The 14,333-nt window shown below is 47.8% G+C and overlaps 1 protein-coding gene across 1 annotated transcript in view; it reads right to left on the reverse strand.

Moving 5' to 3' along the window:
• The window catches only part of LOC147718758 (fibronectin type-III domain-containing protein 3a-like), a 417,154-nt gene that overhangs the window by 94,605 nt on the left and 308,216 nt on the right, over positions 1–14,333 (reverse strand). The window contains exon 24 of the mRNA XM_086918744.1: positions 10,268–10,480. Within this exon, the coding sequence (XP_086774870.1) occupies positions 10,268–10,480 (213 nt within the window). The remainder of the gene's footprint in view (positions 1–10,267; positions 10,481–14,333) is intronic.

Below are 14,333 nucleotides of genomic sequence, written 5' to 3' on the forward strand. Positions count from 1 at the left end.
GGTGCTACCACGGGCGCGTCGGTTCTGGCATCCAGAGGAACCGGTCAAATGAGCTGGGGAGGAACGAATGGAAAGTATTGAGCACACATATAATGCACGTGAGCTCTGTTGGCACTAGGATGGGGCGTAAAAGATTGTCCTTACCAGCACAGTGATGTGAAATCATGACATGAGCAGGATGGGGTCCGGGAAAACGGTCGGTTCATATGCGGCTGGTGGGATAGAGCGGGTCATGAATTAATTTATGAAGGTGAAGAAAAAGTGGGGTTGTTAGGCTAAGGTAGCCGCATACTGCAATTAGTTTTACCTAATCGAGCTTAATTCTGTGGCGGCGAAGTGCAGTAGCCAAATGGTTTTCAGAGCCAAGGGGAGGCAACAACTGCTGTGAGTGGCTCCATCCTGCAACACAGGTCATAAAGCAACCAAAAGGTGGCAGAATCGCAGGAACAGAAACGTGGGTCGAAAGCTGAAGCGGTGTGCGGCTCTCGGCTGAAACTGCAGTACTTCCGACCAGTGTGCGTGTGAGAGCGCTAGTAAAAGCCCGGAAGCGGGCGTGGCCATGCTTATGTAATTAGGGGAAACAGCTCGTTTCCCAGATTGGAAAGATTGGGGGACATCTTGAGGAGGGAAAAGGATTTATCCATGATCAATCAATCAATCAGTGACACTTATAAAGCGCGCTACATACCCGTAGGGTCTCAAGGCGCTGGGGGGGGGGGGGAGGTGCCTCTACTGCTCGAACAGCCAGGTCTTCAGCTTCTTCCTGAAGGAGAGGTGGTCTTGGGTCAGGCGCAGGTCGGTCGGGAGGGAGTTCCAGGTCTTGGCGGCCAGGTAGGAGAAGGACCTTCCTCCTGTAGTCGCTCTTCGGATGCGGGGGACGGTGGCGAGGGCGTGGTTGGCTGATCGGAGGTGGCGTTTGGGAGCGTAGAAGTTGATCCGGCTGTTGAGGTAGCTCGGGCCTTGGTCGTGTAGGGCTTTGTGTGCGTGGGTGAGGAGGCGGAAGGTGATTCTTTTGTTGACGGGGAGCCAGTGAAGGTCTCTCAGATGTCCGGAGATGTGGCTGGTTCGTGGGATGTCGAGGATGAGTCTGGCTGAGGCGTTCTGGATCCGCTGGAGTCTCTTCTGGAGCTTGGCGGTGGTACCGGCGTAGAGGGCGTTGCCGTAGTCCAGTCGGCTGGTGACGAGGGCCTGGGTGACGGTCTTCCTGGTCTCGGTGGGGATCCACCAGAAGATCTTCCGTAGCATGCGTAGGATGTTGAAGCACGCCGAGGAGACGTTGTTGACTTGCCTGGTCATGGAGAGGGAGGAGTCCAGGATGAAGCCCAGGTTGCGTGCATGGTCTGTCGGTTTGGGTGCGGTGCCCAGGGCGGGAGGCCACCAGGAGTCGTCCCAGGCGGAGGGTGAGGGGCCCAGGATGAGGACCTCCGTCTTGTCCGAGTTCAGTTTCAGGCGGCTGGTCGTCATCCACTCGGCTACCTCTTTCATCCCTTCGTGCAGGTTGGCTCTGGCGGCGGCGGGGTCGTTGGTCAGGGAGAGGATCAGCTGGGTGTCGTCGGCGTAGGAGATTATGCTGAGGTGGTGTTTGCGTACGATGGCCGCGAGGGGGCTCATGTAGACGTTGAAGAGGGTGGGGCTCAGAGATGATCCTTGAGGGACGCCGCAGATGACTTCGGAGGCCTCTGACTTGAACGGTGGTAGGCGGACTCTCTGTGTTCTTCCGTTGAGGAAGGAGATGATCCATTCCAGCGCCTTGTCCTGGATTCCGATGTTGTTGAGGCGCCGTACTAGGGTGCGGTGGCAGACCGTGTCGAATGCCGCGGAGAGGTCTAGGAGGATGAGGGCCGCTGTTTCTCCATTGTCCATCAGGGCTCGGATGTCATCGGTGGCGGCGATGAGGGCGGTCTCGGTGCTGTGATTTGCTCGGAAGCCGGACTGTGAGGGGTCGAGGGATCCATTCGTCTCGAGGAAGGCGGCCATCTGCTTGTTGACGGTCTTCTCGATGACTTTGGCTGGAAACGGGAGGAGCGAGATGGGGCGGTAGTTCTTGAGGTCTGTGGGGTCCGCTGTTGGTTTCTTGAGTAGAGCGCTGAGTTCGGCGTGTTTCCAGCTCTCAGGGAAGATGGTGGTGTCGAAGGATGTGTTGATGATGTCTCGCAGGTGGGGTGCGATGACAGCGTCGGCCTTGTTGAAGACGTGGTGAGGGCAGGGGTCGGTCGGTGATCCGGAGTGGATGGAGTTCATCGTGCGGATGGTGTCTTCGGTGCTGATCGGGGTCCAGGCGTGGAGGGTGGTGGTGGGGGGTGGTAGGTCGGTCATGGTGTGCGTTGGTTGGTTGCAGAAGCTGTTGTGTATGTCCGCGATCTTGTTGTGGAAGTATGAAGCGAGGGAGTTGCAGAGGTCTTGCGATGGGGTGATGTCGTTGTTTCCTGCGCTGGGGTTGGAGAGCTCTTTCACGATGTTGAAGAGTTCCTTGCAGTTGTGTGCGTTGTTGTCCAACCGGTCCTTGAATGCTGTTTTCTTGGCGGCGCGGATCAGCTGGTGGTGTTTCCGGGTGGCAAGTTTGAAGGAGGTCCTGTTGTCCGGTGTCGGTTCCTTTCTCCAGACTTTCTCGAGGGCTCGGCAGTTCTTCTTGGAGCTCTTGAGTTCGTCGGTGAACCATGGTGCCTTCTTGCTGCCGGGTCTGCTAGGCGGGGTCCTCAGTGGGGCGAGTTCGTCCGCGCAGTTGCTGATCCACTTCGTGAGGTTGTCGGCGGCCTGGCTGGGGTTCGCTGAGCTGGCAGGAGGGTGCTGGCTCAGGGAGGTGGCGAGCTGGTCTGCTGTGATCTTGTTCCAGCTTCTGCGGGCGGCCTGTTGTTGGTGGTGGTGGGTCGTCGTTCTCTTGAAGGTGAAGTGGACGCAGCTGTGGTCCGTCCATTGGAGCTCTGTGGCGTGGCTGAAGTCGATGTCTGTGCTGGAAGAGAAGACTGCGTCGAGAGTGTGTCCTGAAGTGTGATGAAGAGAAGGGTAGAAATATCATTAGTAGGGAGAGAGACAAAAGTAGGGAAAAGGCAGAACCTGACGAAATGTACAAAATATATGTGTGATATGCTATATCAACAATTGAAATTAAACAGTAATAATATTGAGACAGTATCCATAAGGTATGTCATTTGTATATAGTTACAATGGCTGGTTCCGTAGTGTTTATAGCCATATTAAGACAGTTAATTACAAGAGTTGTCAGGAGTCGGTAAGTTAGTACTTTAAAAGCTCAACTAACAGGCCTAAAAATAAACAAGAAAAGCGAGTAAGAGCAAGAACAGGGAGCGTTGCGAGTGGCATACAAGACGGAGGGAAGAGAGGGGAGGGGGAGGAGAAATGCGACACGGCGGGAAGGGGAGGGGGCGGAGCGGGTAAACAAAGACGGACGTGCACGCGCTTTTAAGCTCAATGCGCATGCGCATTGAGCTTAAAAGTCACGGGCACTGCAAGGAATCGCCACGATTCCTTGCAGTGTAGATAAAGAGTAGATAAGTCCCAATACTCTCGCCTTGCTCGATGCGCATGCGCATCGACAGGCGAGACCTAAAAAGGTAGAACCGGTTGTGGTCTGTCGACCGATGAGGCGAGTAGGTGATTCCGACCCTTTGAATTTTCTCGATTCAGAAGATAACTATTCGATTAAAACAATACTGTTGAATGTAAATATATACTAGCTAACGGAACGGAGGCCAAAAACAATCTTGAACCGGAGCAAGAGCGATTACACCTGAACCAGTCAGCGGAAAGAAACAATCTAACTATGGAGTCGATGCCCATGTGCAGTGTTACCTATGGGAGGAGTCACATCTCCGAAAGACTCCTATGAAAAACAACTTGAAACCATCCGCGCCCAACATTAGATGGTGGACTTAAGCAAAGAATGTGTATCTACAGCCACCCTACGAGGGTTGAACCCACCTTCGCTTCTAGAAGCCTAAAGCTGTTGAAGGACATGTCCATGAGGGAATGTTGCATGTCAGAGAAGCCCGTGCAGCGTACCCAGGTGTGGAACATAAGCACCACACTGGTGCCAACTGCCCTAAGCCAGCTGCGACCCGTGCAGGGTAGAGCAGTGGGGCTGGGTGAGACGATTTCCACAGACTATGGTGAAGGAAAATTAAATAAATAATGAATTTCCCCATGTCATCGTCTGACGGAATGACCCCCCACCCAGCCCCACCACCCCACTGCTCTTACCTGCACGAGCCTTGGCTGCCCTAACCAGGCAGTTGGCAGAGTTCAGACCGGAGCTTATTGAGTATTTCAAAGTATCCTGTCTGTCCAAAATACACCTCAGTAAAGTTAGACCTCTGGGACAGCTGGCAAGTTGTCTGCCACCCAGTTCCAAGCAAATACCTGCCCAGGGGGCAGGTTGTACTGGCAGATCGTTAGGCGAGGCTGGCAGTGAAGAACATCTGTAATGTCATATTCCCGGTCAGGTGAAGTTGTTGAGAAGCAACTGACATTCAGGCAGCTTGAAGATGCCTGAATCTCCAAGCTCTCTGGAGAAAGATGCTGTAGAAGTTAGGATACCTAGCAGTAGGACCAATCCCCCTTTACCACTTGTCTATTGACTGGAGGGCAAGATTCTGGCTTGGACCAGGTGCCCACCAGAATAGGTCAATGTCTCATTAAAGGGGAGAAGAGGATCTTGACTGGATTGTGGTGGGCAGTCACCACACTGGTCTCAAATGCTTGAGTGGGCAAAGTAAGATTTAACACTTCAGTCGCAGCTAGGGCGACTGACTCCGGAATCTGGGGATCACAGTTCGATCCCCGGCACCGGCGGCAGATTAGCCCAGCACCATGCGACTCTGGGCAATAGCTTGCTTAATCTTCCCGACGGCCTCCAGCGCCTAGAGACCCTAATGGGTGATTGTGCGCTTTACAAATGTGGATTATTATTATTATTATTATTACTGTCATGAACAAGGTGGACTTCTCAGTGGCCATGGAATCAGGCCAATCAAATAGTATCAGGGATAGTTGCCTTTTAGCCAACCCGTCTCTGCCTTCCTCAATGGTGTTCGGGAGGTGGAGACAGGTAGGCTAAAAGGCAACGACTGCCGGATGGTCAAATGTCCTGTGGGCAGTATAATCTCTAGCACTTTTATAAAGAACCCTGATCCTATATGATTAGGGTCATCGTAACGCAATAAGGTACACATCCACATTTTGGGTGCAAGTTCACACACACTAATTATTATTTTTCACATTACGTAAGACAAGCTCATCTTACTCTGTAACGCACAAGTAACCACAATTGGATCACTTTACAAAGAGGCAAGATACTAAAAGATCTCAGGCAAAGTGACTCCTCAAAGGGCATTGAAGGGCCGGCCCAACGAGGAGCAGAGCCCGATGATGAAGCCTGCCAGCATTGATGGGTGAGGACTTGTGCTACAAAAGGAAGGTCCAGTACCTTAATATAGGCTGTTTTCTTGAGATTTTATCACAGGACACTGCCTGTTGACGCACAAGGGATTTGCTACAAAAGTTTGCGGATGCAGTCTAGCCCTTGAGGAAATTCAAAAGGTAAGGATTGTGCAGTTAGATGTCTCTATCAGAATCTCCACCTCACCATAATTTTCTGCAAACAAGGGCACTCAGGGGTGAAGTTTAAATCACTACTGGATTATTAAGTCTTGCTTTCCCCGAGACTGCTACCAGTCATCACTGGGGAGAGGAAGGAATAAGGCCCCAACGCGAAAGGCTCCTAGAGAGAAGACCCAAAGAGAGTTACTGCTGCTCTATCAGTAAGGTCTGGATAGGTCTCATAATTTGCATCAGTCCAGATCACCTGAGGGGTTATCCGTGGGCAGACAAATCTTTCTGTGGCATATTCCTTTATGCATGTGTGCCCCTTGCACTTAGTAGCTGGAAAGACAGGGGCCAACGACTCTCCAGTACATAGTATGCCTACTGCACTTTTGTACCCTGAACCACACCCTGCTAATGCAACATACTAAAACTGACTGACTTGCTTCTCATCCTTCCCCTGGGAATGACCTATGGGAGCCATAACGATAAACATCAGCTTATGGGGAGTGCACAGCCTGTGGGCAAGGTTTTCCAAAGAAATTTAGGCATCAAATCAGACACATACAAATTGATCTCCCATCCCTTAGACTATTGACATTGTGGCATCTGAAGACAAATTAAAGTTTGCGTGTGTTATCTGTTACATGAGATCAAATGTAGCTAATATTTGACTTAGTGAGGACTAGATGACGATCCGCTATATCTTAGTTTGCAAAACCATAGACTCTTAAGGTCAATCAGTCAATGTATGTGGTGGGCTAGCGGAGTAATGCACTGGTTGAATGGGAGTGGAGGAGAGGGTTAATCCTTCAAGGACTGCACACTTGATGGCGTGATATAAAAGTTTGCATGTACCATGAACTGCATTGACCAGAATGCTAAGGGGCGAACTGTGCTGGGAGGCGAAGCAGTGTGCTCCCACCCCTTCCTATATAAAAGTTTACAGTTAAAAAACATATACCTAGAATTTGCAGAACGAAAACGTTATTTACATAAAGAACATATGCTAATACATTTAAGTAAGCTATTCTTTTGGATTAACATTGCATGTTCTGAAATGTCAATGACTGCTTATTCCCATGAAGAACATGTACATTGAGAGCTTGATGTCAAGTGTGCAAGGTGAATGCCACAATTGCTGACAACATGACACAGCTGAGGCATGATATTTTCTTTTGTTACAACCAATATATTATAAATAAATTAAATAAATCACCAGTTGGACCATGGATTTCTTAAGTACAGAAATCAAAATGCTCGGGGCACTTTTTGCTGAATTGCTGATGTGCTTTGACTTAGTGTGCCCTGGGCTCCTGCCAATCAGGTACCCAGGGCCTGTGTTCTTACCCTAAACCTGCATTGAAGCCTAAACCCAATTGGCATCTCTGACCACATGTCAGCCCCTGGTAAATGGTACCATAGGTACCCAGGGCACTGTGACCAGAGAAGGCCCCTAATGGATGCAGCAGTATTGTGCCACCCCTAGAGGCCCTGTACCCTGACACACACATTGCCTTTGCAGGCTGCGTGTCTTGGTGCAGAACAAAACAAAGGTCGACATGGCACACATCCCTGTGTGCCATGCCAACAAACCACTGCCCTGGCATACATCAGTTACCCCTCTAGCTGGGTGAACTATGCCAGTGGTGAGGGTACAGGAGCATGAGCCGTGTACCCCTACAGTGCCCAAGTCCATTATTGGGCCCTGTAAGTGCAGTGTTGCCATTAAGAGTATTTGGTGCTGGGAGTTTGTCATTACGAACTCAGCAGCACCATGATGGCTACACTGAAGACTGAGGTTTGGTATCAAACTTCTCAGCACATTAAACCTGCACTGATGCCAGTGTGGGATTTAATGTAAAATGCACAAAAGAGGGCATCTTAGAGATGCCTCCTGAAACTCGACCAACTACCAGTGACCTGACTGAGTGGCTGCGCAGGCTGCCACCACCTGACATGTTTCTGGAACCCTGGGTCGGGAGCCTGCTGCTCTCGGGGTCCTGAAACAATGCACATCCTGGGACGAGGTGCCAAGCCTCCACCCCCGGGATGGGCAGGGTTCACGAATGGCATGCCACCTTTGTGAGCCTCTCCAGATCATTTGCTGCTTTCAGCTACTGGTCCCCACTGGTTCTACCCACCACTTTGGGGCGGAGAACCGTCAGGAAAAACAAGTGAGGAAAAGAGGTGAGCCCACCTCTGCCAGCTACAGCCCTAAGGTGGGGGAGGTGAGGTGAACTAGAGGTAGTTAGGCCCAATGTTATCCAATGAGAGGCAGGGGGCCTTCGATTGGCGGCTGCTGGCTAGTAGGCCACGTGGCTGTGGGAGCTGGGCTCCGGGTCACTTGCTCAGGGCAAATGGGGAAGTAGGACAGGACACAGGGTGCACGGCCAAAGGCACTCGGGCGGCTGGGTGCAGGGTGCTTTTGAGCCGTCAGGCGCTCAATGTTATTCAATGGGAAAGGTAAAAAGGGAACAAAGGCTCCAGACTCGGGACGGTGATTCTTCAGGTACGACCACCACTTCGAGAGGTAAGTTGGGATCTTGGAGAAGAGGTAGGTGCCCCAAAGGAAGGCACAGGGGGGTCACAGGACGCCAGGTGCAGGAGTGTCTTTGGGCATTGGGAAATCTAACCCTCAGCTGGTCGCGGTTGGAGGGGTCCCTGGTTCTGAGGCAGCAGGCGTCATCTGGTTCGTCGAGGAGGGTATTTGGCACTGGACTTCGGGTCCCAGTTGCCGGGGGGGGGCGTCCTCTTGGTCTTGGATCACTCGGGCACGGGCCGGGCTCGGTTGGTGCCGAGTGGGTTGGTCTGGTGCTTCCTGGCTGGCACCAAGGGTATGGTTGTTAAAGCAGAGCCTCTGCTTATGGGAGTCCCAGTCTTCAAGAGGGTCAAGGCAGGAAGGTCCTCCGGGGGTCCCAAGGTTGTTGTCCGCAGGAGTCCCCGGGATTAAGCAGGAGCAGGTTCCAGGTTCGACAGGTCGGTAGGGCTGGGCCAAGTCAGTGGTTGTCGACCTGTTAGCAGCTGCATGGCGGGTCTTCTTCTTGCTTTGCTTTCTTCTTTTCTTATCAGGATCTGAGGAAGGAAGGTTCAGGGAGCCCCTAAGTACTGAATTTAGGGGCATTAAATGTAGGGCAAGGGCAGGAACCAATAGGTCCCTGTCCTGGGGTGGGTACATCCCCATGTCCGCTCCTCTCCTGTGGGAGGTGGGCAGGAGCCTAGCTGTGATTGGGCAGGGCTCCCCATCTTCAAGATGGCCGCAGCCCTAGGTCGTGCTTCACCTTGCCTCTCCAACCTGAGGGGTGGGGTTGGCACAGGCTGACACCCCCCCTTCCTGACATAGGGTTTCCCGCCAGTCTGCCCGTCAAAGTGGGGGTCAGAACCGGAGGGGGGTAGTTGCTGGGTACAGCAAATGGTCTGGAGAAGCTCACAGAGGCGGCAGGCATTTGAAGCTTCCCCCTGCCCATTCTGGGGTAGGAGACCTAGCACCTTGCCCAGGATGTGCATTGATGCAGGCCCAGGAGAGCGGGGTGCTCTCCACCCAGGGGTCCAGCAACATGTCTGCTGTGGGGCAGCCTAGGCAGCCTCTCGGTCCAGGTGTGGATTGTAGGTTTCGGTTTCAGGGGGCATCTCTAAGGTGCCCCCTGGTGCATTTTACTTTAAATCTCACACTGGCATCAGTGCGGGTTTAATGTGCTGAGAAGTTTGATACCAAACTTCTCAGTCTTCAGTGAGGCCTACATGGTGCTGTGGAGTTTGTAATGACGACCTCCCAGCACCATATACTCTTAAAGGCAGCACTGCACTTACAGTGCCAAGGAATGGCCCTGGGTACTGTAGGGGCACAGGGCTCATGCACATGTGCCCACACCACTGGCATAGGGTGCCCAGCTAGAGGGGTGACTGATGTATGCCAGGGCAGTGGGTCTTGTGGGCATGGCACACAGGGATGTGTGCCATGTTGACTCTTTGTTTAGTTCTGTACTTAGACACTCAGCCTGCAAAGGCAGTGTGTGGGTGCCAGGGTACAGGGCCCCTAAGGGTGGCACAATAAGTGCCGCAGCCCTTTGGGACCTTCTCTGATCACCATGCCATGGGTACCATTTACTAGGGGCTGACAGGTGGCCAGAGATGCCAATTGGGTTTTAGTTTCAACACAGTTTTAGGGAAGAAACACAGGCCCTGGGTACCTGGTTGGCAGGAGCCCAGGGCACACTCAGTCAAAGCACATCAGCAGTTTGCAAAAAGTGGGGGCATACCAATGCAAGAAAGATGGCACTTTCTCACAATGGTTTATCAGACAAGTAAAACTTAAATAATGAGGTCCTAAAAATAAAAGGTATGAAATGCATTGTGTCTTTTCCCCATCTAAAATTAAGCACTCATTTTTATTTTCTCCATTTAGGACCGCAACAAACCCATATTTCCTATATGATTTATGCTTTTGTAATTTATAGAGGGGGGAGGTCCCCTCTTTGGTTTATTACATTGAACAAGATTAGCACAAAACAAAAGCCCTGGCACTTTATACTTTCAGTCATTTTGGAGCAATCATTAATGATGTAAAAGTTCTTAGGGGTTAATGGGTTGCCTTTATGTTTTTATATATATTTAAAATACTTTTTAGCCACTAAATACAGGACCCAAAAAGATTATTTTTGCAAACATTTATTCCAGTTACACCAAATGTACAAAGCGGTTTTCTTACCTTCCAAACTTATCTTCCATTAGTAGGTTGTAGTGTGTGGGATTGGCAATAAAACTCTTGGTAGTACCTTCACCCCATTTAAGTTTCAAGCTTTGATGGCTGAAAACAACACATTCAAGGAATGGAGCATTTGGAGGCAATGCTTTAGTTTTTGCTTTAATTGAATGACTGAAAGGACCTGCACCACAGCCATTAACAGCCTGTATTCGAATTCTATGGGATAAAAAAGAGAATATATCACTAACGTATCTGCTATTCTTGAAAACTACAAAAATCAAGATATAGAAAAAAGTTTTCATGGGCAACAGATCATAACAAATATTTTTTTACTTAGGCATTCAAAGGGAATAGATTCTCACGGAAAAGATTTTCACAAGTGTCTTAATTCACCCTAAACTATTTTAGTTTGTTTTAGTTTGTCTTAGACGGGCAGCTTACAAAAAAGCAAAATACAAACACAAATTTCCTTTAAGAAAAATGTTACTTACTCTTTAAGTGTCAGTTTGTAACGTGTAGTGGTGTAGATACACTTTCTCTGCCTACTCCTATGATATAATGTTGAGCTTCAACATTACATAGAAGTTTCAAGTCACAAGGTGAACTGAGACTCCTTCCTTAGTCCAAATTACGCATGGGCACCAACTCCACCCCAAATTGTTTTTCACTCAGTGAGTTAAAGTGGAGTGCTGAGTAAGACTACTGTGATGTACCATGCGCATTGTAAGATGTTACAAAATGGTAAGGTATAATATGCGATATCATTGCAAGCTGCGGGAGGGAAGGCGCAGGGGAGCCTACAGCACTGCACGCTACGAACAGATGCTTAAGGGGTAACATTTTCAATTTTTTAGCATGCATGGCTGTAGATACACATGTTCACATTGAATTTAAAGGAATTTCCTCCCAAGAAGTGGCTAGCGGGCAGAAGATGCAGGTATTTGGAAAAGCGTTATATGGCCAACCATAGACTGTCAACAGGCTAATATGTTCAAATGATAATGTTTTGCAAAGGTGTGTGGTGTTGACCAGGTAGCTGCTTGCCAGAGGTGCAGTGAGTTTATCTTTGGGGTAGCAGGGTTGGATGCATTTGACAATCCAACTTGTTATGCCCGTCATTGAAATGGGGTAACGTTTGTGGAGCTTTGCAAAAGCTACAAAGAGCTGGTTAGATTTGCAGAAGGACTTAGTCCTATCAATGTAAAGAATTAGTGCCCTCTTGACGTCTAAGGTGTAGAACGCAGATTCTGCTATGGAATCACACTGGGGAAAGAATACAGGCAGCTCAGTAGTTTGGTAAATTTGAAAAGGTGAGACTACTTTGGGCAGGAATTAGGGATTGTTCTACTGACTACCCTATTCTTGTGTACCTGAAGGAATAGTTCAAGACTAGTGTATACCAGCATTTTGCTGCTGTGCCTTAGCAAAGTTATGGCTATTAAAAAGGCCACCTTCCAGGAAAGAAACTGCAGTTTGCAAGAGTAGTGGAGTTCAAAGACTGCCCTATTAGCCTTGAGAGAACTACATTAATGTTCCACACTGAGGATTGAAGTGTTCTTGATAGTATCACACTTTTGAGTCACCATCATAAATGCTTTAACCACGGGAATTTTGAAAAGAGGTGAGTGTTCCTTGTTCTGCATGTATGCCACTACAGTGGATTAGTTGAGACATATAAAGGTAAACATAAGACCTGCCTTCTCAATTTGTAAAAGGTAAAAGGGTGATATCTTGAACCTGGCCCTTGAATGGATGCAGAAGTGGCCAAATCTCTTCCACGTAGTTGCATAACAGGTGCATGTAGTGGGCCCATGTGCCTCATTCGATAAGGTCATATACTCCTCATGGAGAATTAGGCTGCTAATCTCTAGGATATCCTGTTTAAAACTATAAAAACTGATAAAGCCCTCAACAGTGAAAATATATAAACTCTGATAAACACCTACACAACCACAAACTAAAATGGCATTCAACGAAAGGAAAGTCAGAGAAAATGAGTAATTGTGTTTTAAGTAGCCACAACAATATAACACTGCAACACAAAGCAGCAGCAAGAAAGACTGCTGTAGGAACATTCTGTTTGAGTTTTGTTGTTTAGGAATGTCACAAAAATAGATTTTCTTCTTCCTTTATTCCTTCAGTTTTGTGTGTTTGGATTAGAGGGGCTGGTTTAGCAACAGGTTTTAGGTCTGACCTAATTATAGTAAACACTTGGGGATATTAAAATAATATTTGATCTTTTGGCAGTGTTTAGTTCTTTCACTGTTTGGTGAAATAGCTGTCTCATACTAATCTTAGCCAATATGTACATTTACCCACAGACACAAAGTACATAAAATTCTTTGATACATCAGCTGCCTTTCCTAACTAGTCAGTATAGATAGCAGGTCACCTACCAAACACCCCAGGATTTAAATATGCAATGCATAGTAATAGGTACCTGTGAAAGATTACTACTATCCAATACACCTGGGATAATGGTAAAAACACAACACAATAATTTCCATATACCAGCAAAATCCACTGCTGCAAAGTGTCCTGTTGGTATGTCTAATACCAACAGCTAACCCTGGCTTTTTACCTAACTGCCCTTTAAAGCTGGGGTTTTTGGGTCTCTAGTTACAAGGTTCACTGCAAAATGTCAATTCCCAGGTTACAACGTGATGTCTGTTAAGAGGTCAGAACTGATATGTAGTGAGAAATTGGCAATGGGGACACTTGCAGGTATGAATGTCCATACGAGACCAGAACTACCTTAATGTTGTCAGGAAAAGATTGCAGATAAGCAGTGGCGAACATGCCTACAGCTTCAAGTTTAATGTGCCTTAGAATGCAGGACTACAGATTAATCTGGTGAAAATCATAATTTTAAAGGTTTCGCATGGTATTATGCTGTTGGCAGGGTTGGCCATCCCTACAATGTTCTAATATTTAGTAAGTAGTGGGTAAATGACCCCGAACTGTGTCCATAAATTTGTTTATTAAAATGGTTGAATATGAAGGGGGTCTACAGCTAGTGATGTACATCACTTTATGGTCTTTTTAAAATGCCACGTCTTCTACGCCTATTTGTCAGTTTGCTTTGTAATATGTGATAAAATGCTAATAAACATTTTTGACAAAAATGGTTGAATATACAAATCTTACTTGTTTAATCCATTAACAGACCTGTAAAACAGACAGAGGGCCAGGTTTAGATCCTTTGTAGCCCGTCAGCCTTATTTAAACACAAATCATTAGCCAAGTTACCTCTAACATGGCACCATTTGCAGTACCCATGTCATTTCTGTCCTGATGAGACCCTCACACTATAAGTAGGGTTGATAGAGAGGGGCCTGCACACACGACCCGAAAAGAAGTAGAACCAGAGCAACAACGCCAGACAGCAGGCAGACGAGGCGAACAGAGCAGAATATATACCTGGTGTAAAAAACATCTTGGTAGATTGTCTATCAAGATTACCTGTACCTGATGACAAGGTTGTTGAGGAAGACAATGATCTAGAAAATGTTATTCCTATTTGTAAGGTGTCAAATGGATGCATACAAGAGAAGCAATGGAAATTGTCATGTGAAAACGATGATATACTCAAAGAGGTTGTTAAATATGTAAAGTCATCATGGCCCAGAAAAAAAGATTTATCAGAAAATCTTCTGCCTTTCTTTCAGATTGCTCATGAGTGGACTTTAAAAGATGAGGAGTTGATGAGGTGTACAATTGGTCGTAACTGTGATTTACCACAAATTATCCTAGACATGGCTCATGAAGGTCATCCAGGTATGACAAGCATGAAAAGAAGGATTAGAAGTGAATTTTGGTGGCCAGCTATGGACAAAGCCATTGAACGTAAAGTCAGAGATTGCATGGAATGTTGTTTAAGTGATGAATCTCAGAAGACTATTTCTTATGAACATTTTTCAATATCTAGACCCTGTGTGTGGCAATGTGTTTCATTGGACATTGCGGGTCCTATGTGCTTTAATAAGAATTCCGTAAAGGCCATCATACTTATCGATCAAATGTCGCAATGGCTTGAAGTAAATATTGTTTCCAATATTACTTCAAAAGT

The sequence above is a fragment of the Lissotriton vulgaris genome, chromosome 4_1, assembly GCF_964263255.1.
Source record: "Lissotriton vulgaris chromosome 4_1, aLisVul1.2, whole genome shotgun sequence".
NCBI classification, from domain to species: Eukaryota; Metazoa; Chordata; class Amphibia; order Caudata; family Salamandridae; genus Lissotriton; species Lissotriton vulgaris.